The 24,503-nt window shown below is 41.0% G+C and overlaps 1 protein-coding gene across 1 annotated transcript in view; it reads right to left on the minus strand.

The window, feature by feature from the left end:
- Positions 1 to 5,716: 5,716 nt before the first annotated feature.
- Positions 5,717 to 24,503, minus strand: part of LOC102859189 (ATP-binding cassette sub-family A member 3-like) — a 129,278-nt gene continuing 110,491 nt past the window's right edge. Inside the window, exons 20-27 of the mRNA XM_006892701.1 lie at positions 20,376 to 20,399; positions 18,981 to 19,106; positions 18,567 to 18,761; positions 13,711 to 13,898; positions 12,961 to 13,131; positions 12,406 to 12,596; positions 6,272 to 6,345; positions 5,717 to 5,848 (exon numbers count right to left, since the gene is read on the minus strand). Of these exons, the coding sequence (XP_006892763.1) occupies positions 5,717 to 5,848; positions 6,272 to 6,345; positions 12,406 to 12,596; positions 12,961 to 13,131; positions 13,711 to 13,898; positions 18,567 to 18,761; positions 18,981 to 19,106; positions 20,376 to 20,399 (1,101 nt within the window). The remainder of the gene's footprint in view (positions 5,849 to 6,271; positions 6,346 to 12,405; positions 12,597 to 12,960; positions 13,132 to 13,710; positions 13,899 to 18,566; positions 18,762 to 18,980; positions 19,107 to 20,375; positions 20,400 to 24,503) is intronic.

A 24,503-nucleotide genomic window follows, 5' to 3' on the forward strand; every position in this document is an offset into this window, starting at 1 on the left:
ATTCTGTTTCGAGTCTTTGTCTATTAAGACTCAAATGTTTAAAAATATACTTAAGGGCAAATAAAACCCAGAAATCAATCCATCTACCTATGGCCATCTGATCATTGACATGGAGACAGAACCAATTAAGTGGGGAGATGACAGCCTCTTTAACAAATGGTGCCAGTAAAATTGGATAGCCATCTGCTGAAAACTGAAGCAAGATCCATACCTCACATCAAATGCAAAAACCAAGATGCATCAGGGACCCAGGAGTAAAACCAAATACTATAAAGTTCATCAGAGGGGAAAAAAAATGGAGCAAACTTAGAAACCCTTAGAAATGGCATGAGTAGACTCTGAAGTAGAACTAAAACCCTACAGTCAGGAAAGGATGAGATACATGAGTGGGACCTTTTAAAAATCAAATCCTTGTGTGCATCAAAAACTTCTCCAACAGGGTAGAAAGGAAGGCCACACACTGAGTAAAAATAATTGCCAGCCAATGATTTATCTGGTAAGGGACTCAGATTTATATTCTAAAATTTACAGAATAATAATGCTGTGAACCATTCGTACAGAACTGACCCATAGCTGAACCTAGGGCAGGTTTACAGAGGCAGTTAATCCCACAGAAGGAGATTGCCCATCCTGCAAAGCAGCTGGTGGACTCGAACTGTGTGCTTCAGCATTGCAGTGCAGCCTTTCGCCATTAGGCCACTAGAGTTCAATTAACAAGGAAAAGACAACTCAATCTCAAAATAGGCAGAAGGAATGAACAGAACTTCACTAAAGAAGAACATCAGATGGCTAGCAAACACATGAAAAAATGCTCAATATCACTAGCTATTGTTTTTGTTAGGTGCCATTGAGTCGAGTATGATCCAAGGGGAACCTATGAACAACAGATCTGAATGCTGTGCTATCCTGCGCCATCCTAACACTTCCTGACACACTAGACGCATTGCAGCAGTCACTGTGTCGATCCACCTGGTTGAGAGTCTTCCTCTTCTTCACCAACCGTATGTCTTTCCAAATATGATGTTGCTCTCCAAGGAATAGCCTTCTCCTAGCAACATGCCCAAAGAATATGAGACATAGCTTTATCATCTTTACCTCCAAGGAGCACTTTGGCTGCACTTTCTCCAAGACATATTTATCTTTTTGACAGTCCTTGATATGTTCAGTACTCTTCTCCAACACCACAGCTCAAAGGCATCAATTCTTGTTGTTCTTGTTGTCCTTACTCATTGTCCAGCTCTCAGATACATTACAAGTGATTGGAAAGAGCATGGCCTGAATCAGACAAACCTCAGTCCTCAAACTTACATCACTGCTCCTCAATAACTTTGATAGATCCAAATCAGAACACCCATGAGCTATCAACTCATTCTAGCAACAATAGCAAAGTTCAACAAAGCAACAAACAACAAATGCTGGTAATTACTCAGAGACATCAGAACTCTTATATTTGCTGCTGGTGGGAATACAAAATGGTATAGCCACTACAGAGCACAATCTGGTGCTTCCCCATTTGGCCCAGGTACCCAAAAGATATCAGAGCTGCAACACAATTAGATATATGGACACTCATGTTTATAGCAACATTGTTCACAATAGAAAAATGACAGAAATAGCCCAGGTGCCCATCAACAATTGAATGGATAGAGAAACTGTGGAACATTCACACACTGGAATACTACACAGCTTTGAAAAATAATGAACTCGTAAAACGCTACACAATGAGGAGTCTGGAACACATTATACTGAGATATCTCAGTGACAAAGGAACAAATATTGCATGAGCCCATTACTGTAATAATAGGATCAAGATGGAAAGTGGGGGAAGAGCAGGAAAAGAATGGATAAATAATGAATACTGTGCTGGAATGGGTGAAAGGAAGGATATTATGTAAGGAATGAACAATTAGAAACCATGCGTTCAACAATTAATAGCTTTACAATGGGAATTGTGGGAGAGGGAGAAGAGGAGGGAGTAAAGTATGCATGAATGAACACATAACAACAACAAAAAGTACACACCCAGTGAAACTTTCCTTTAAATATGATGCTGAAATTAGGATATTGCCTGGTAGACAGAGATGACGCCAATTTGTGAAAACTAGAACAACTTTACAAGAACTATTAAAGGAAAGTCTTCAGGCAGGGAACCATTTTACACTAGTAAGCTTAATTCTGTTTAACATGAAACCTTTTAAAGATTGTTGTTATGTGCTGTCAAGTCGCTTGCGACTCATAGCGACCCTATGTACAACATCCCTGAATCCTACTCTACCTTGAGCCAATCTTACTGTCTCTGACACATCTACTCCCATTACCCCAGTCACTGAGTCAATCCATCTCATCGAGGGTCTTCCTCTCGCACTGTCCTCCACCCTCCCAAGCATGACGTCCCTCTCCAAGGACTGGTCCTTCCTGGAAACATGCCCAAAGTGTGTTAGACGAAGCTTTAGAGACAGATATTATTTCCACTGATAAGCTTAACTCACACAGCCGGTAGATGGCATGAGGACTACAACCAAGCTTCACCTGCACCTCCAAAACTTTTGCTTTTAATCACTATGAAACAACCAAAATTGTAGTCAAAATTAAAATCACTAAGTCTCTAGTACTTGAGGTGTTGAGTAGAAGGTTCATTTATACATGCTATTATAAAAATATTAAATACATACTTTTCAGGGGGTACAATGAAAAGACTTACAGGTAGTTTCTAACTCTCAGTCTAGTTCAGAGTTAAAAAGCAGGAACCAAGAAAGTAGGGGAAAGAATAAGGCCCAGGAATGCTCACCACTCAGGCCACACAACCGCCACCAGCGCCAAGCGGCGCGTGTCCACAGCGTCCACAGTCTTCTTCAACCGGCCAGCCTGGACCAGGTTGTGTCCCGCCCACCGCGCCCGCGCCCCGCCCACCGCGCCCGCGCCCCGCCCACCGCGCCCCCCTCTACTGCTTCTGCTCCCGGTGCACTGCTTACGCCCCCTCCACACCCACCACTCCGAGCACTGAAAGTCCGCACCTTTTCTCTGCTCTCAGCTTCCATCCTTCACTGGCTCAAGAGCTCCTACAATCTAAATCTGATTGTGCTCTAGGCCTCTTGGGTTCACTCATTCCCTACAGGTAGGGGTGCGAGAGAAGGGCCTACCAGATCAATTCAAGGAATCCCATAAGCCCTTCCATTCCATCCAGACTGTGGGACTCTTCCCGCCTTCGCAGCCACCTCATCTTAAAAACAAGGTCAGGGGCCTAGAGTTGCTTGAAAGTACAGTGTTTTGCAGCCTTTCTCTTTTTCCCCAGGTTTTTTTGTTTGGGTTTTTTTCTTTTTTTCCAGTCCATTCTGCACTACCACATAGTGCCACTCTTGTCAGGGGCTCCTCAAGTCTCATGTTCACTCTGAGAGGGTTCAGCTGCTGATGCAGGAAGTCTTAAGACCCTCTCCAGAGACTGTTGAGGGTTAACAAGGAATAAACTACGGCATCTTGTAACCGTTTGGCTATAATGGAAAACAAAATAAACTGGGACCAGATTGTGATATCCTACACTTGCCACCAGACAAAAGGAATGCCATCTTGAGGTACATGAGCAGGTCAGCGTGAAAGTTAGGGGGGCTACTGTTAGAAAAGGCAACTTTGAAAATCCAAGACAAGTTCCAGAATCAAGTAAAGTCATTGAAATGAAGTTAAGAATTAACTTTTATTCTGTTCTAGTTACACACACCAAGTGCCTCTGATTTTAAACTCATTCACTATTTACTAAGTATGATGTCCTCCTCCAGGGACTGGTCCCTTCTGAAAATATGTCCAAAGTATATGAAATAACCTGATATTGGTACAATGACAGACACACCGACCAGTTTATCTACTGAGAACTCAGAGGGGAACTCATCCACCTATGAACGGCAGATCTGGGACAAATGAGACAGAGCTAGTCTTTTAACAAATAATGATGGTAAAACTGCCTTTCTATTTACAGAAAAAAGAAAACCAGATACACATCTCTCACTACATTTAAAAAAATTACCTCAAGATGGATCAAAGAGCTACATGTATATCCTAAAACCATAAAGGTCATCAAAGAATTAAATAGGGGTAAATTTATGGCACAAATCACTACTATGGAATAACTAAAAAGTTACAAACAGCAGTGGGTGAAGCAGACACCTGGGACTATCGACAGAGGAAATACATGCATGCAGAAACTGCTAGAAAAGAGTGAAAAGAAAAATTTACAGATTAGGAAAACTTTCTGACAATGACATCTTGGACAAGGGACTAATATTTAAAAGGCATAGAGAGATTTGACATGGGAACAACAAAAATCAAGCAATCCCAATCCGGTGACCAACAAATTAATCTTCCTCGGATCATTTCCATTTCCTTCCCCCATCCTTCCGTCCACCAAACTGTGCAACCCTCTGGTTTCTTCCTTACCCATCCTCACTCCTCTGCTCCCTCTCCTTCCTCTGTTAGGTTCCCACACATGTTTTACTGGTTCTCCTTCTGTTTTTACAATGGTCTTATGCGGTATTTGTCCTTATGAGACTGAGTTAGTTCACTCAGCATAAGGCTCTCCAGTCTCTCCCAAGTCATGTAGTATTTTTTAAAAATATTTTTCTTCTTCATTTCTTAATTAGGGAGGTAGAAAAGAAAATAGCTAATTATGAAGGATTATTTTTTTTCTCTCTCTGTTCTTAGAATCCTAAAAGTTCTTCATATCAAGGTCTTACAAATGAAGAGTAAGAATTTTAGTCTGTATTTTGGAAATTTTTTGTTATGCATCAGAGAGTTGGACAATGACCAAGGAGGATAGAAGGAGAATTGATGCCTTTGAGCTGTGGTGCTGGAGAAGAGTATTGAGAATACCGTGGACTGCTAGGAAAACAAACAGGTTTGTCTTGAAAAGGGTTAAACCGGGTGGCTCCTTGGAGGCAAGGATTCTGAGGCTCCGTCTAACATACTTTGGACATGTTGTAAGGAGAGACTGGTCCTTGGAGAGGGACATCATGCTTGGGAGGGTGGAGGGACAGCGCAGGAGAGGAAGGCCATCTATGAGGTGGATTCAGTGACTGGGATAATTGGGATGGGAGTGTCAGAGACAGTGCGATTGGCACAGGACAGAGCGGAGTTTAGGGCTGTTGTACATAGGGTCGCAATGAGTCGCAAGCGACTCGACGGCACATAACAACAACACAACATTTTGGAAATAGTAACCCAACTCACCAAACATTGATAATAATTTTAATTAGATTTGTGTGTGTGTGTGTGTGTGTGTGTGTGTGTGTGTGTGTATTGATGGGAAAGATTCTTTTCTTCAGGCCTTACGCTCTTTTTATCCACAACTTGGCTGCTATTACAGAAAGTCCTTCCTCTTTGGATTGTTTCATTTGATGGCAACACCATCTATGAATGCTTCTGCTTGAACGTTGAGAATATTCAAGACAGGTGCTCACCCTTCCCTAATAAATACTGTCGTTCCTTATTTCTAGCAGAGAAAACAGCTATATCACCATATGTTCTCTTATTTACATTTGCTGGATGTACACCTTATCACTTAAATCTAGGAAAAAAGGGACAAACATTCTTTATCAGGGAACTCTTTATTATATAAATATATTTACACCAGCATTTCACACACACATACAGACAGACACAAATACCCCTCTGAGTGTCCAGATGCAGCCGGGAGAGGCCTAAGTCTGATTGTCACTGACTCTCATAGCATCTATTTTCTATACTCGTCTTCTGTTTTATCTGCTTGAGAAAAGTTCAGGAAGACGTGTTCCAGTGTAATCTGACTGATGGAATAATCTTCTAAATTGAATTGTCCTTTTGCTTCCTCCAAAATGCCAAACACCTGTAAGAACAACAACAGTAATGATGGCAAAAGCAGTTATCATTGCCATTCCTCCCAATTTCCAGCCCAGGTGACCTTCCTTCCATCAAAGGCCCCAACTTCTGCCAGATTTCTTTTTGAGGACAAAAGGCACAACAGGTTAGGAAGGTGAGAAAGTAGAAGAAATAGATAGTGGAGAAATACAGAAATGGCATTTCTCTGTACCCATTGTCTTGATGGGAATAAAAATAACAATAATAATGACATTTACAGTCAGAGCTCAAGTAATTAAACTTATTCAGGTTGTTTAATAAATACCCTAGAGTCTTCTGCTCCCACAATGCCAGGTACTCACATCCCACAAGCTTGAATCCCAAATTCTCCCCAATATTAGTGTTCTCTTAACATGCACTATGTGTTAGAAGGGCGTGCTTTCAGAGTCACCTTTGCCCAGCTGTGGTCCTTGCTGGGAATGTAGTAATTAACAATCCTTTGACTCTCCTGTTTAATGATGCTGCCTAAGAAAGGACAGTCAGTACAGGTGAATATCTTATATAACAATCTGGTATTTTAACTTTATAGAATAAAGGAGTGAAGTGATAAAAAAGGACACAAAATCTGAAACTCTATACTTTTTAGTAGACGTGTCATAGTTTATCCTTTCACCAGAAAGATAATGATTCTAGTTACAGTCTAAAGCTCACAGCAACTACCAAGGCTACTCATTTTTAGACCCAAGAAGGCTGGCACTTTACATGCTTCATGTAAAACAGCTGAGCCTTCTAAAAAATCTGATGTTGCTATATGATGTTAGTCCTCAACATAATGCTGAGAACAGGAACTGGAAGGATCTCCCTTCCAGTTGTGTTGATATGCTTTCCTAGATAGTGTGTTTGGTAGGGAGGAGAACTGGATGCAATTTTCTCCCTATTCGCATGATTATGCCATGTCCATGTCATGGGAAAGACAAAAGTCAGACATCTAAGTCACCCAATCAGAAGTCAGGACACACATTCTGTGTGTTTCATAGGTGAGCATGAAACTATTGATGAAATGAGGAGAGAGTTTAGAATAAACAAATGAATACATATTTGTCCAGGCTTACTGAAAATTGAATGAACTGAGATGAAAAATGCTTAAAATAAAAAAAAATCTTTGTCATAATGTGTGGTCTTTTTCATATTAGTCTTAACGCATGTTTGTCTCCACAATTACATAAAAAGTTTTCTATTGTGAAAGAACTCAAATACAAAGCTTAATGAATTCTTTTTTTAAAAAAATTATTATTAATTTCAATGAAAGTTTACAGAGACTTTGGATTTCCATTCATTCATTGTTGCACTTTTCTCCCCTCCCAACTACACTACCTCCCCGCAGTACACTACCCTCTTGGAAAAGTAAAAGAAAAACTCTTTCATTGTTTTACAATCCCTCTCCACAGGTCCATTCTACCATGCAGCCTTCGTTCTGGACTCCTGTCATGACAAAAATACCTAATCACATATCCCTTTAAAACAGTTCTCTCCCTCATCTGTTTCAATGCAGTATACATTATTGAACCCATATTTCTCAGTCTCCCCCCCACCCCGAGGTCAGTCTGGTTTTACAACAGTGGCACCATGCAGTATTGGACCTTTTGTGACTAAGATACTTCACTCGCGTAATGAATTCTTAAAAGTAAATTTTAATAAATCACTCCATCAAGGTCAAGTAATAATGTTGTTATGTGCCATCAAGTTGCCTGTGACTCAGCAACCCTATGTACCATAGTCTAAAACCCTGCTCTATTCTGTACCAACTGAATTGTCTCTGACACACCTACCCCCATTACCCCAGTCATTGAATCAATCCGTCTCATTGAGGGTCTTCCTCTCCTGTGCTCTCCCTCCACCCTCCCAAGCATGATGTCCCTCTCCAAGGACTGGTCCCTCCTTGCAACATGTCCAAAGTATGCCAGACGCAACTTCAGAATCCTTGCCTCCAAGGAACACCCCGGCTTCACCCTCTTTAGGAAGAAACTTGCTTGTTCTCCTAGCAGTCCCTGGTATATTCAAAACTCTTCTTCAGCACCACAGCTCAAAGGCATCAATTCTCCTTCCATCATCCCTAGTCATAATATCTTAGACATATCTTGAAATTGACAAGAAAGTGAGTATCTCTCTGTTTGTGTGTGTATAGATATATATCTATTTCTAAATCTATATATCTACGTAACTATCTATCTATCTATCTATCTACCTATCTATCTATATTGGCTCAGGATATGGCAGAGTTCGGAGCTATTGCGTATAAGGTTGCTATGAATTACAGTTCACTCCATGGCACATAACAAAAACGACATACTTAAATATATCTGTATCTCTATAGTCAGCCCCTTATGAGGCTTTTGAGACAGAAAAAAGGAAGAAGAGAGAAGCAGAGGGAAATAAAGGTAGCAAGGAACCTCCTAAAAGAGGCAGTTAAGGGCAGTCACTGTGAAGGCAGTGAAAGGCCCAGAAAAGATCGATAAGGGCAGAGCCAGTGGTGACAGAAGGCAGAGCTAAAAGCAACCTGACCCAAGTTGGCTGGGAAGAATCTGTTCTCACAGATCTAAGATGAGGCCTGCACAGCCTAGAGGCACTGAGTGCTGTTCTGCACTGAAGCAGAGAGACGGTCTACAATCTTTCCGATCTAGATCTTGCTTTGTAGCCTATTGATCCTGATCTCAAGTTGCATCGTGTCCCTTAAGAAGCCACTTAACTTTAGGTACAGTTCATGAGTTCTGTAAGATGGTGCAACAGAGAAGATGAATGTGGAGGGGCAGGGGAGCCCATGCCAGAGATGAGAGCACATTTCAGAATATAAACTCTACACTCTTGGTACTAGCAGCCAGGGAATCAAAAGACGAATTACACCAGAAAAGTCTGCTGTCAGGGACATCTCCAGAGAACTGAAGAGCAACAGTGTCACTCTGGAGACTAAGGTACGCCTGATTCAGGCCACAGTCTTCATAATTACATGCTATGCACCAGAAAACTGGACAATGGCTAGGGACGATAGAAGTAGAATTGATGCCCTTGAGCTGTGATGCTGGAGAAGAGTACTGGATATACCATGGACTGCTAGGAGAACAAATAGGTTCGTCCTGGAGAGGGTGAAAATTCTCAATCTCTATTTGATATACTTTGGACATATAACAAGGAGGGACCAGTCCTTGGAGATGGATATTATGCTTAGGTGGGTAGAGGGGCAGTATTAAGAGAGGAAGACCCTGCATGAGATGGATTGAGTCAGCGACTAGAGTATTGGAAGAAGGTGTGTCAGAGACAATGAGGTTGGCTCAGGATGGAGCAGGGTTCAGAGCTGTTGTACAAAGGGTCACTATGAGTCACAGATGACTCGATGGCACATAACAACAACAACAATGCTGCCAAGATGGGATCATCCTATTTGGGAAACTTTTGAAAAAAAATGCATGATCATTTAAATTTATCTGAGGTCAGTGTAGGATTATTTACCTAAAATAGTCTCAGATACTTAAAAAGTCCTCTTTTGAGTGTATATGTCGGTTGCTTCTATATTTAGTATTCCTTTCTTTTTTTAAGGTAAAACCTTTATTCTTTTTTTTTGTTTATTTTTAAAAATTTCTTTTATATTGGTTTACTTACAAAGTTCATATACACTGTGTTTCACACTATTCTCCATTCACATTGTGTTTCATACAATCTTTCCCATGCACTGTTTTCTAAAATTAATCACCATTGGACCATGCCCATCATTACCCTGTCTTTTCAGGTCCCTGCTGGATCTTTCCCATTTCCATCACCATCAACACCTCCACCACTGCATTGTGCAACTCCATGTATTTCTTATTATTAACCCCCCCCCAACATTCATACATCGGCTTCACATCAGTTTCACCCCAGTTCTGTCCTATCTGGATGGGTGTTTGATCAAGAACGGTGTGAGGAAGGACTGTATAACCCCATATTTATATGTGGGGTTGTTATCTCAAAGTCACATTCCTATGAAAGTAATTACATGCACAATGCCAAGGATAAGTGTCTGGTTAGTGTTTGAAACCCATCCCTGAAGTAGAGCAAGTTTCTACAGTTCAAAGTAAAGGAGATTTTGTTTGTTCATAGCTTCCCATTATGGCAACTTAAGAACTACATTAAACAGAGCTCAGGTACAATAGTCATTCAAAAAATATTTGCTAAATTACTGGCTAAGCAAAAATTCAACTTCTTAATGAACATTGTTGTGTGCCCTCGAGCTGACTACGACTCATAGCAACCCTATGCAGTATGGCTCTCAATCTTGCTCTATTTTGAGCCAGTCTCACTGTCTCTGACACACCTACTCTGGTTACTCTAGTTATTATGTCAATTCATCTCCTGTGCTATCCGTCTACCTTTCTAAGCATGATATCCTTCTCCAAAGACTTGTCTCTCCTGGCTACATGTCCAAAGTATGTGAGATGAAATCTCAAAATCCTTGCCTCCAAGGAGCAGCTTGGTCTCCCTCTCTTCAGGACAGACCTGTTTCTTCTCTTGGCAGTTTGTGGTATGTTCAATAAAGGTATCAATTCTTTTTCTGTCATTCTTAGTCAGTGTCCAGTTCTCTGAGGCATAGTAAGTAATTATGAAGATCATGGCCTGAATTGGGTGCACCTTAGTCTCTAGACTGACATCCTTGCTCTTTAGCACTTAGAGAGGTCCGTGACAGTAGATCTTCCTAATGCAATTTGTCTTTTTATTTCCTGACTTCTGGGGCCAAATCTATTGATTGTGGGACCAAGCAAGCTGTAATTGTTAATAATCTCAAGCTCTTCTTCTTCTATAAAGCTGCTACTAATTTGTCTAGTGGTGAGAATCTTCATTTTCTTGATATTGAGCTTCAATCCATATTGCAAATGATGTTGTTGTTATGTGCCATCGAGTAGTTTGCGACTCATAGCGACCCTATGTACAACAGCCCTAAACCCTGCTCTATCCTGTGCCAATCTCATTGCCTCTGACACACCCATCCTGATTACCCCAGTCACTGAATCAATCCACCTCATAGAGGGCCTTCCCCTCCTGCGCTGTCCCTCTACTCTACCCAGCATGATGTCCCTCTCTAAAGACCTGTCTCTCCTTACAACATGTCCAAAGTATGTCAGACGAAGCCCCAGAATCCTTGCCTCCAAGGATTGCAAACAGACACATTATAATAATCTTTCCTTTTATCTTGTCACCACCATCTGCATTCCCATTCATTTTTCAAAAAATTTTCTGCTGTTTGCTCCTACTGTGAAATTGATCTTGCTATTTTCTATCTCTTAGAAGATAAAGTCTCAGCTACTCAGCCTGACAGACAAGAGGAAATTTCTGATATGTTGCAAAGTAGAAATTAAGATGATAAAACTACAATAAGTGTTACTTTGCCTCTGCTTTGTGTTTAGGAAAGAGAAGTTAAAAAAAAAAAAGAAGTCAAAGTCATTATTCCAGTGCAATGACACTCAATCAGAACAGACTCACAGCCTACCCTCTACTGGTTTTCAGAGGCTGTAAATGAAATGAGAGGAGATTGTCCATCTTTCTCCTACAGAGCAGCTGGTGTATTCAATCTGCCTGTCTTTTGAGCTGGCAGCTCAGCTCCTCATCCACGTGGCCACCAGAGTTCAAGAAAGAGAGATAGGGGACAGAAATAGGTGCTGTCTGTGAAACTTGACCAGGTACACAGGGACATACTTATTGAATTTAGTGCACAGAAGCAGAACGATTCTAGAAAGGAGAGACACCATTTTTTGTTTGAATTTAATAATTATATTCTGGTTCAGGCACCAAAAGGCAAGAGTTGCGTGTGTGTGTGTGTGTGTGTGTGTGTGTGTGTGAGAGAGAGAGAGAGAGAGAGCAACTGAAAAACTTTGCATGGATAATTTTTGCAGATAATTGAGAAGTTAAGCTTTAAAATATGACTTTAGGTATTTAACCTCTTTAAAAAATGTCATTGTAGTGTAGTTGAAACCAGCTCACAGCAGACCTGTGATTTGGGTTTTGGTTTGTTTTTTTTTTAAAAAAGAAACTTAGCATAATCAGGGATAAGAACCTGACTGGAAACAAGCAATTTGGTATGGAAGATTCTTCATTACTTAGAGGAAACTGTTATTTAAGGACACACACACACACACACACACACACAAGTTGTCGTCGTTATGTGCCATCGAGTCCTTTGCAACTTATGTACAACGGCTCTGAACTCTGTTCTGTCCTGAGCCAACCTCACTGTCCCTGACACACCTCAGCCATTACCCATTGAATCAAATCATTCAATCCAGAGTCTTCCTCTCCTGCACTCTCCCTCCACCTTTCCAAGATTGATGCCCTTCTTCCAAGGACTGATCCCTGCTGGCAACATGCCCAAAGTATGTGAGACAGAGATTCAAAATCCTTGCCTCCAAGGAACAGCCTGGTTTCACTCTCTCCAGAGCAGACGTATTAGTTCTCTTGGCAGTCCATGATATGTTGAATACTCTTCTCCAGCACCACAGCTCAAGGGTAAGAAAAATAAAGATGAGTTAGCACATTCTAAAAATCTAGTGTAACTTTACTTACCTGGGAAGGTTGTTGAGATGAACTTTTTAAAATCATCCAATTTATCCTCATCTGAATCAGCCTTGACTTTGGCCTTCAGGATGTAAAAGTCGCCAAATTTGCTTTTGAGGTATTGAGGGCTGCCCAAGCATGCAAACTTCCCCTTCACCATAATGGCCAGCCTCGTGCAAAGGGCTTCACATTCTTCCATACTAACAAGACAAGTGACAGAATAACGTAAGACTCCAAGTTCCCTGGGGAACATTCTATAGTCTAAACAGAGTCTCTTCAAAGTAGACAGTTACATTTTTTAGCCATCAAGCTCATAGCTAGGGTAGGAAATGTCTTTCAATGGTACTAGAGAAATAAATCCCCTAAAGAATCATTTCCTAAACGCCATACCCTTTCTCCACCCTTATTTAGCGCAGTTAGGAATTGACTCTTTCATTCATTGGGATTAATAAGGAACTCACTCACTCTCACAAGAATCTTTGTAATTTCTCTGACTCCACATAATTCCCCCTTACCGTCCTACCACTCCTGTCAACCTTCAACCAACCCTTCTGTGACTCTCACCTATGGGAAGTTATGATGATGGCTTTGCCAGTTTGACGTATCTTCGTTACCAGATCCCAGAGGAGGCGCCGAGCTACTGGATCCATGCCCGTCGATGGTTCATCCAGGAAGATGACGGAGGGCTTTCCCATTAATGCAATAACAGTACTCAGTCTACGTTTGTTTCCTCCACTTCATGGTGAAGGAAGGTGAAAGTGGGGGAAATCAAATCTATACAAATCAGTTATTTTCAGAAAGATTTAGCACATTTATCCAAAGTATTAAATGTCCCCGCAAACACTCAACATGGACATTTATGATGCTGATTAGGTTGACTTAACAAGGTATCAAGCCAAATCCTAAGTGTATATGTCGATCCCTTTCATATGGGATGTAGAAGAGTGACTTATATTTGCTTAGTAGCTTTTAGAAACATTATCTGCTGCATTTATTTCTTTGTTTGTAAGAACGGCCATAAATTAAAGAGCCACATCGTTTTCCTTACTTGGGAGCAAGTTATCAAAAATAGACCAAGAAGAGGATGCTATCTTATGAGGCCCAAAGGCTACAGTTCAAAGAAAATTGAGTTTAGTTTTATCTCTGCAATCTGTCTTATCACCAGTATCGGAAACTTAGCAGGGCACCTGATAACGGTGTAACAGAGTTAAGCAAAGTTGGAGACATTCACTTCATTCATTCAAACATCAGGAAGATAAGGGGGCACCATAACTTTACAGCAGTAACAAAAGGAGCAGCAATATAATACCTCACCTGTAGGTGTAGATAAACTTGTCAGCATAGGATTCCAGACGTAGGGATTTCAACCAATGGTTTACATATGAGTGAATCTGGGCCTCAGAGACTCCCCATATTCTGGCATACATGGTCAATATTTCCCGGCCAGTCATGTACTCCAGCAAGGCTTCAGACTGAGGACAGTAGCCAATTTTTGACCTCACCTGATTAGGAAAATTGCCTTAAGAAAGGACTTAAAATTCACCAAAACAAGATAAAGGTAAACAATCCAATTGCAAAATGGGCACAGGATATGAACAGACACTTCACCAAAGAAGACATTCAGATGGCTAACAAGCACACGAAGAAATGTTCAAATCAAAACAACTATGAGATATCATCTCACCTCAGTCAGAACAGCAAAATTTAAGATATTTAACATAATAGTAAGCAACAAATGCTGGCGAGGTTGTGGAGAAACTGGAAAACTTATTCACTGTTGGTGGAAGTATAAAATGGTGCAACCACTGTGGAAGGCAGTATGGCTCTTTCTCAAAAAAGTTGCAAATAGAGATACCATTTGACGCAGCAATTCCACTACTGGGAATATACCCCAAAGAGACCATAATTGACACCCAAGCAGATATATGCACACCCATGTTTATCACAGCTTTGTTCACAATAGCAAGGAGTTGGAAACAACCTAAGTGTCCATCAGCAAACGAATGGATAGAGAAGCTGTGGTATATTCACACAATGGAATACAATGCTGCATTGAAAAACAAGGAACTCATGCAATATTATTCAAAATGGGTGAGCCTGGAGGACATTATGCTGAGTGAAATATCTCAGTCACAAAAGGACAAATATTGCATGGTGCCACTGTTGTAAAATAGGACTGATATCAGGGTGGGGGTAAGACTGAGAAAAACTGGATAAATTGTGTATATTGCACTGAGAAAGATGAGGGAGTGCTGTCAAGCCAACCATGACTCACAGGGACTCTACGAACAATGGCTCAGAATGCTGACTTATGCTGAGCCAATCTCACTATCTCGGACACATCCGCTCCCATTGCCACAGTCACTGTATCAATCCATCTCCTCCAGGGTTTTTCTCTCCTGTGATGACTCTCTACCCTTCCAAGCATGATGTCCTTCTCCAAGGAGTGTTCCCTTCTGGTAACATGCCCAAAGAATGAGAGATGGAATTTCAAAATCCTTGCCTCCAAAGGGAAACCTGGTTTCATCCTCTCCAGGAAAGATCTGTCCATGATTCAATATTCTTCTCCAGCACCACAACTCAAAGGCATCTATTTTTCTTCATTGATCTTTATTCACTGTCTAGCTCTCAGGTGTATAGCAAGTAAATGAAAAGATCATGGCCTGGCTCAGGTGCACCTTAGTCTTTAAACAGACATCATTGCTCTTCAGGACTCCGGAGAGTCCCTGACAGCAGACTTTTCTAAAGTAACTTGTCTTTTGATTTCCCTACTGCTGGTGCCAAGAGTGTTGGCTGTGGATTCAAGTAAGATGAGATTGTTAACAACCTCAGTATTTCTCCATCTATTATGTCGCTACCACTTGGCCTAGTGGTGAGAATCTTTGTTTTTCTTATGTTGAGATGCAATCCACATTAAAGACCACAGTCCTTGACCTTCTGCAGCAAATGCTTCAAGTTTTCTACAGGTTCAGCAAGTGCAATTCTGTTACCTGCATAACGTCAGTTGTTGATGCACTCACAACCCAATCCGGATCATACATTCCGCCTTATAAAGCCTAGCCTCATGAATGAGCTATTCTGCATTTAGATTGAAAAAGTATGGAGAAAGGATACATCCCTGATGGATTCTTTTCCTGATTTTGAACCATGTGGTGTTTCCTTACTCTGCTCTGATGACAGCTTCCTGGTATAGGATAGGTATAGGTTTTACATAAGCACAACCAAGTGTTCTGGGATTTCCATTCTTCTCAACATTAATTACAATTTGCTGTAATCCACACAATCAAATATCTTTGCATAGTCAATGAAACACAAATAGATATCCTTCTGATACTCTCTGCTTTCAGTCAAGATTCAACTGACATTGGCAATGATATCCCTAGTGCCACAGCTTCTTCTAAACCAGCCTGCACTTCTGGCAGTTCTCTGTTGATGTACATTTTTGGATCATCTTCAGCAGAATCTGGATTGCATGTGATTTGTACTTGAGCTGATAAAAATTAGAAATGTCTATTGTCTCTTCACTTCTCTTAGTGAAGTCTAATTTTTTCCTTTTACTTCCTGGCTAATTTTCTTCAAAATACAATCTCTACTCTTAGTTTTTGATCTGGTCACTAGATTGCTCTTTATCCTACAGCATGCAAGCCACCATTTACTCCATCCTTTTGACTCCATTAGAACAGTGTTCCATGGACTGCAAAGAACTGAACTTTTACTGGTCAGACTCCCACAGCCACCATCCCTTCGACTCGGAAACTAAATATCATCAATGAATTTTAGTTATGAAATCTAACAGACACCAGGCAGACTTTATCTTGCCTCAGATTTCTTGGCCCTTGTCACATTTTGCCCTCACGCTTTTGACAGCTTGGGTGACACAGTCAGTATGGAGTTTTGCTGTAAGCCCATAAGCAATGCCTCTGTGACAGTTTAAAGCCACTAGTGGTTCCTCAGAAGAAAGACGGACAGTCTCCTCTAGTCTCCAAAAACCTCCTGAAAGGTCTCTATGAGTCAGTTCTGATTCAGTGGCATTAAGTCTGAGTTTTGAATTGAAAAAACAGTTTTCTCTTAGTTTTCCCCCAAGGTTGGACTCCCCCCTTCCTGGTGACAAGTGTAGTCAGTTACTGGCTAGTGCAGAGAATCCCTAAGGAACGTGGTTCGAGGCCACCAGTTGCTCTGCAGAAGGATGGGAAATCTCCTCCTGTGTGATTAACTATCTCTAAAAACCTGCTGGAGGGTCAGCTATGGGTTGGTTCCAACTCCACAGTACACAACACAACAACAACAACAACACTCTGCTTCAATATGAGAAATACTATGAAGGATTATGCTGTTCAAGAACTCAGGAAGCCAGAACGAAGGCTGCACAGTGGAGTGGACGTGGAGGAGCGATTGTAAAACAATGAAAGAATTTTTCTTGTACTTTTCAAAGAGAAGAGTGTACTGGAGGGCAGGGGTCGGTAGGGAGAAAAGTGCAACAATGAATGAATGGAAATTAAAAAAAATTAAAAAAGAACTCAGGAAGATGGACCAAGACTTACACTATAGTCAAGACATTGAACTGATTCATTGCAATTTGACCCTCCGCTGAGGATTTGCATTTAGAAGATCATCACCTGTGGATCTGGTTAAAACATAGATTTTAATTCAATATTTTTGGGGTGGAAATGCAAATTCTCACTTATGGGAAGCCAGACTTTACACCAAACATTATATGAAAACCCTTGTTCAGGAATTGAAGGAATTACAGATCTATAAGTTAGGATTTCTCTTGTGGCAGATCCTAGAAAATGAGCTGTTTGTTCCCTACAAGACAGGAGGCAGCAAGGGACCCCCTACAGAGGGAGTGTTACTTCCTGAGCTAGAGTTCACCCTGAGGCATCAAGGTTAATAGTTAAGGGTAAACCAAATTCTTGCATTTGTGAACCCCTCCTTCCTGAGTCAAGCAGAAGGTTTTCAATATAAAGAGATTGGCTTCATTTGCATTGACTTCTCTTTGTGATTTACTTCCTGATAATTTTCAATAAAGATACAGAGAAGCTTGGCTTGGGGTCTTCAGTCAAGAACTGCTGGCCCCCTGTTTTATGCTCTCTGCTCTATCTCACTCCTCGCTGTTTGTCTCATTATTAATAATTATAAAATTATTCCATTCTTTGGGACCCTTGGTCTGCAACACTCACTGCAGAGAGTCAAATTTGAATGAACCAGTCTAAAACTCTGGTACAAATGCATTACACACAGATAAGTTTCTCCTTCTGTCAAATCTGTCTTCCCCACATCCTTAAATCAGCTAGTCTGGCACACATTACATACACTGTTGAAAGAACTTGTTTCTCATGCCAAGAGTTTCAAAGAACACAAAAGACATTCTCACTCTAGATTCTTATGTTAGGACTCTTCTCAACATGTCTTCTGAAACTTTCTCCCTCCAGAGTCTACTGATTGAATCAACAGTACAAACACTGATATCTAGGACCTCCAGCTTTGTGCCTCTCACTTCCACTTCTACCTGAGTTCACCATGGGTTTTTTTGCAACTTGTTGTTGTTATTGTTACGTGCCGTTGAGTCACTTGCAACTCATAGCGACCTTATGTACAATAGCCCTAAACTCTGCTCTGTCCTGTACCAATCACAGTGTCTCCATACACCCATCCCGTTTACCCTAGTCACTGAATCAATCCACCTCATAGAGGACCTTCCTCTCCTGCACTGTCCCTCCACCCTACCAAGCATGATGTCCCTCTCCAAAGACCAGTTCCTCCTTACGACGTGTCCAAAGTATGTTAGACGAAGCGTCAGAATCCTTGCCTCCAAGGAGCCGCCTGGTTTAAGCCTCTCCAGGATGAATCTGTTTGTTTTCCTAGCAGTCCATGGTACCCTCAACACTCTTTTGCAACTTAGGTAATAGTAATGTCTTCTTGTTGCCTTCAAGTCAAGCACAACTCGTAACGACCCAGTGAACAAAAGGCCTGAAGCCCCTCTATAACTATCGACATTTCTAAAAGTTCACAGAGTTTCCGGAGGCATGTTATTTAGGAAATGGATGCCACTCCTGCTTCCAAACCTGTCATAGCATATTATTGTTTTATGTGCCACTGAGTCACCTGTGATGTATAGCGACCCTGTGTATAGCAGCTCTGAGCCCTGGTCTGCCCTGAGCCAGTCTCACCTTTAGGTTATTTTTGGTGATGCTAACATTTTCAATGAACATATCCCCAGAAGTAGCAGGCTTTTCTCCAGTCAACATTTGGAAGGTAGAGGTTTTTCCAGCTCCATTGAATCCAAGTAATCCAAAGCACTCCCCTTTTTTTATTATAAGGGAGATTTTTCTCACAGCCAGAATAGGAGGACACTTAAAATAGATCTGAAGATTCAGAAAACACAATGGAGTGAACACTTTCTAGAAGTCAAATACAATCAGTGCTTCAATCTCTATATACAATTACCCAGGACAATTTCACAAATGCTCTTCTGTTAAATTGGCATAATAAACCCCAAAGAAAAACAGTGAACTCTGGAAACAAGGACATATTTCCTAAGTGATGGGGAAGCCAGGATAACGTTGGACACTGAACGACATTACCTTGGTGAGTTCTTTAATAAGTATGGTGGTACTCAGCAATTCGGGAGGCAGTTCCAAAATGATTTTCCTTTCCTTTTCTACATCTTCATCTTCAGATTCCCCAAGTAATGCCTTGGAAATTGCATCCTATTTTCAAGACAAGAATAGTAGAGAATGATGTCCTTTAGTCATCAATTCTAGGACTGGTCACACTAACAAAGTTAAATGTGGGATAATCTCAAAGATGACAAAGTAAGAGGGTTATTTCCTTTCTAAGAGACTTCTGATATTATAATCTCAAATTTGTTGTATAAATGTGACTCAGGCTTAAAGTTTATTAGAAGGAAAAGGGCCGGGAGCAGAAGAGAAGACTGTCCCACGTAGATGGAAGAACATGAAATAGCCTATGAAAAATGTATACTTTGACTCTTTGAAACGGTGAATTTAAAAAAACAGATCATCTAGATCCTCAAAAAGTAAGGGGGGGGGAAAGGCAAGTCATCTCAAGAGGGATGTTAGACAGTTTTCATAATATTAGGGAGCCGAGTAGTCACTCACTCCACCCCATAAGATACATAAAACAGAACAAAACCATGATGTCTTGGAGGTAATAGGTAACTTTGCACTCACACATGTGTGTACATATGACAAAAATGGCACACACCAATGATTAAAACATAGGGCCAGAGAGTCTTTCAGAGGAAGAAATATTATTGAGATTCCCTGATAATGAACTCAAAAGAATTATAATTCAGTGCCTCAGTGGAGTAAGAGGGAGTTAGAACAAACTACTAACAAAAGAAAGGACAACACAAACTCTAGAAGACTTAAAATCAACTGCCAAACAAACAAGCTCTGGCAACATAAATGGAAAATCAGAAACCCCGCAAAATCAGAAAACTGAAATCAGAAGATTAAGACTAAAATTTCAGAAGCAGGATAATGTATTGCAAGCTACTTAAGCAAGCACAAAGGTAAATACTTTAAAAAGAGACACACTAAAGAAGAAACTGAAGAGATTTAAAAGAACAAACACCAAACCTCCCCCAAAAATATGTCTTGACCCTGATGGCTTCCCCAATGCATTCTACTAAAATTCATTTTCTCTGCTAGAAAAAAAGCGGACCTCAATTCTACTGAAACTATTTTTTGAGGTTGTAGAAAAAAAAATTCTGTACTCCTAAACTCATTCAATGAAGCAAATGTAACCCTCAAACCAAAGCCAAAGACATCACTTAAAAAAAAAGTTCTTGAGCAATATCCCTCATGAGTACAGACACAAAAATTCTCAACAAAAAATCTTAGCTAATAGGATGTAACATCATTTTAAAAAACATAATGCCTCATGATCAAGTCAGGAGACAAGAGAGTGGCAGAAAACAGTGCTCATCAATATGTTTCTTTCAAAAGACTCACCTTAGACACAAAGATAAAAGTAACCTAAAAATAAAATGTAGAAGAGAAATGTATGTTAAATGACAACCAAAATTTCTTGGACTAATTTATCATAAGGTAGACTTAGTCTTGAATGTACCATGGACTGCCAAAAGAAAAAAAACATTGTCTTGGAGAAGGTAAAAGGAGATGGCACAGGATGGATACGGTTCAGATTTGTTGTTCATAGGGTCGCCCAGTGTTGTACTTGACTCAACAACACTGAACAACAATGCAAAAAGTCTCATAGAAAGAAGGAAGAATGTTATAGAACAATAAAATGGTCAACTAAACAGGAGGACATATCTTCCCACTCAATGAAAGGGCCCCAAAATATACAAATCAAACCTCTCAGCCATAAATAGACACTGGGCTTGGGGTATTAGGAACACAGTCTTGGTGCATACCTAAGCCAATTAGCATGATACAGTTCACAAAGACAACATTCTACAGTCTACTGTGGTGAGTGCTGACTGAGACCTCAAAAGTGGTAAGTGGCCCTCTAAGGCACAGTTTCCGCATCCACAGCAAAGAAAAAGGAAGAAAACCAAAGTTATATGGACACAATTACTGCAAAGGAATAATGAACATATGAACCTCAGCTTCCATATCCCTGAGGCCAGAAAAACTGGAAGGTGCCGTATTATCACTACTGACTGCTCTGGAAGAGATCCCAATAAATAGTCATTTGTGAGAGAAATATGCAATAAACCCCCAGACCATAAAAAGGACCAGGTATACTGATCTGATAGAGACTGGTGGGACCTCCAAGACTTCTAACAGAACTCCCCTTCCTTGCTCCACCCCATTGCTCAATTTTCAGCCAAACAACAGACAAGTCTGTATATACTACAGTTTGCCAAAAGAACAAACAAATCTGTCTTGGAGGAAATGCATCCTTAGAGTCAAGGATGATGAAGCTTCCCCTCATATACTTTGGGCTTGTCAGGAAGTGCCTGTCAAGTTATAGCACTTGGAAAAGTATAGAATCAGTGGAAAGAGGGGAAGACGCCCAATGAGATGGGTTGACACAGTGACTGCAATAATGTACTTGAGATTATAAGGTGCAGGATAGGGTAAGGTTTTGATAGTTGACTTCATGGCACCAAACTACCACATAACAATAACATCAGGAACACAGACATTCCTTCTTGTTGTTGCTATGTTCCATTGAGTCGCTTGCGACTCACAACGACCCTATGTACAAGAGCTCTAAATGCCATTCTATCCTGTGCCAACGTAGACATCTCAAACGCACTTATTCCCACCACTCTAGTCCAGAATCGATCCATCTCATCGAAGTTCTTCCTCTCCTGCACCGTTCCTCCACTCTCCCAAACATGATGTCCCTCTCCAAGGACCAGTCCCCCCTTGCCCAAAGTATGTCAGACAAAGCTTCAGAACCCTTGACTCCAAGGAGAATTCTGGCTTCACCTTCTCCAGGACAAACCTGTTTGTTCTCCTAGCAGTCCATGGTATATTCAACACTCTTCTCCAGCACCACAGCTCAAAGGCATCTATTCTCTTTCTATCATCCCTATTCACTGCCCAACTCTCTGATGCATAGCACATAATTGCGAAGACTATAGCCCAGATCAGGCACACCTTAGTCTCCAGCCTGACATCTTTGGTCTTCAGTACTCTTGAGAGGTCCCTCACTGCTGACTTTTCCAGTGCAATTCGTCTCTTGATTTCCTGGCTGTTGTTACCAAGAGTGTTGACTGTGGAGCCAAGTAAACTGTTAACTATCTCAATCTCTTCACCATCCATACTGATGCTGCCAATTGGCCCAGTGGTGAGAATCTTTGTTTTCTTGATGTTGAGCTTCAATCCATATTGAAGGCTGCAGTCCTTGACCTTCTGCAGCAAGTGCTTCAGGTCCTCCTCAGTTTCAGCAAGCAGGGTTGTGTCATCTGCATAAAGCAGGTTGTTGATGACTCTTCCACCAATCCTGATGCCACATTCCTCCTTGCACAGCCCAGCGTCTCAGATGATCTGTTCTGCATACAGATTGAAAAGGTATGGAGACAGAATACATCCCTGCCGGACTCCCTTCTTGATTTTGAACCATGTAGTGTTCCCTTGCTCTGTTCTGACAACTGCCTCTTGGTCCAAGTATAGGTTTCACATTAGCACAATCAAATGTTCTGGGATTCCCATTCACCTCAGAGTCAGCCACAGGTTGTTGTGATCCACACAGTCAAAAGCCTTTGCATAGTCAATGAAGCACAGATAGACATTCTTCTGGTATTCTCTGCTTTCTGCCAAGATCCATCTAACATTAGCTATACTATTAGCTAGTACCACGATGTCTTCTAAATCCAGCAGCACATCTGTTGACATATTGTTCCAAATGTTTTGGGATAATCTTCAGCAGAATCTTGCTTGCATGTGATATTAATGATATTGTTTGATAATTTTCACACTCTGTTGGGTCACCTTTCTTTGGAATGGGAACAAATACAGATCTTTTCCAGTCAGTTGGCCAGCTGGCTGTCGTCCACATTTCTTGGCACAACTTAGTGAGCATATACAGGGCAGTGTCTGTTTGTTGAAATATGTCAATTGGTATGCCGTCAACTCCAGGAGCCTTGTTTTTTGCCAATTCCTTCAGAACAATTTGAACTTCCTCCTTCATCACCACAGGCTCTTTCTCATATGTTATTTCATTAAATTCTTCTGTGTCAGCCAATTCCTTCTGATACTGTGACTCTGTGTACTCCTTCCATCTTCTCTTGATACTTCCTAGATCATTTAACATTTTACCCAAAGTATCCTTAAGTATTGCCACCGGTGGCTTGAAATTATTTTTCAGCTCCTTCAGCTTAAGAAACACTGAGCGAGTTTGGCCCTTTTGATTTTCTGACTCCAGCCCTCTGCACATTTCATTATAGTATCTTGCTTTGTCGTCCGGGGCTACCTTTTGAGATTTTTCTGTTCAGCTCTTTGATTTCTTGGTTTCTTCAAACCAAGAAGCTTTGGCTTCTCAGCGCTCTAATGCAATACTCAGAGTCTCATCTGACATCCATCTTGGTCTTTTCTTCTTTTTCAGCCTTTGTAATGATCTTTTGCATTCTTCATGGACGATTTTCTTGATATCCTCCCAGAGCTCAAAACCAACAGTCTCAAGAACAGATTTGAGGCTTTGAGCACCAATGAGCGTAGACATTCCTTAGAAAAATCAAATCAACAGTCGCATTTGCCCAGAGATAAAGTGTAGAATGCAGGAAGGAGTGAGAAAGCATATCTGCAAGTGATAAACAAATGAAGAAATACCAGGAATGTTGTTATATAGTGGAGATGGCAATCAAAGCCACGGAACAAAATACATATGAATTGTTAGATGGAAAATGAATTTGCAAACTTAAACCCAAATTAAAAAATTCCAAGAAACAAAGAGCACTGTTGTTGTGCACAGTTGAGTTGGAACTAACCCACAGTTGACCCTCCAGGGGGTTTTCATAGGCAGTTTAATCGCATGAGAGGAGATTGCCCATTTTTCTCCTGCAGAGAAACTAGTGGATTTGAATTGCATGCCTTTGAGATTGCAGCACAGCTATCTAGGAGGAAGAGCAACCAAGGTGCTCCTTAGAAGCCAAGATGGTGAAATTTCATCTCACATACTTGGGGAAGGTTATCAGGAGAGGCCAGCTCTTGGAAAAAGGTATCATGCTTAGAAAAATAGTGAATTAGTGGAAGAAAGGAAGACTTTTAAAGAGATGGGTTGATGTGACTGCAGCAATGGCCTTGGGCATGGTGGAGATTGTAAGGATGGCACAGGATTGGGTATATGGTTGATTCCAGGGCATTTCCCAATAACACTATGCACTAAAGAAAGTCTCTTGGATTTGGGGACTTTTTGTTGGGACTCAAAAATTGATTGGGAGCTTATTACAGGTCACATCATGGAGATGACCTCTCCAGGGTACTGAAGAGCAATGGTGTCACTCTGGAGACTAAGGTGCACCTGATACAGGCTATGGTCTTTGTAATCACTTGCTATGTATCAGAGAGCTGGACAATGACTATGGAGGATAGAAGGAGAATTGATGCCTTTGAGCTGTGGTGCTGGAGAAGAGTATTGAATGTACCATGGACTGCTAAGAGAAC

Source organism: Elephantulus edwardii, unplaced genomic scaffold (genome assembly GCF_000299155.1).
Source record: "Elephantulus edwardii isolate Elephantulus edwardi_28Jun2011 unplaced genomic scaffold, EleEdw1.0 scaffold00117, whole genome shotgun sequence".
Lineage (NCBI taxonomy): Eukaryota > Metazoa > Chordata > Mammalia > Macroscelidea > Macroscelididae > Elephantulus > Elephantulus edwardii.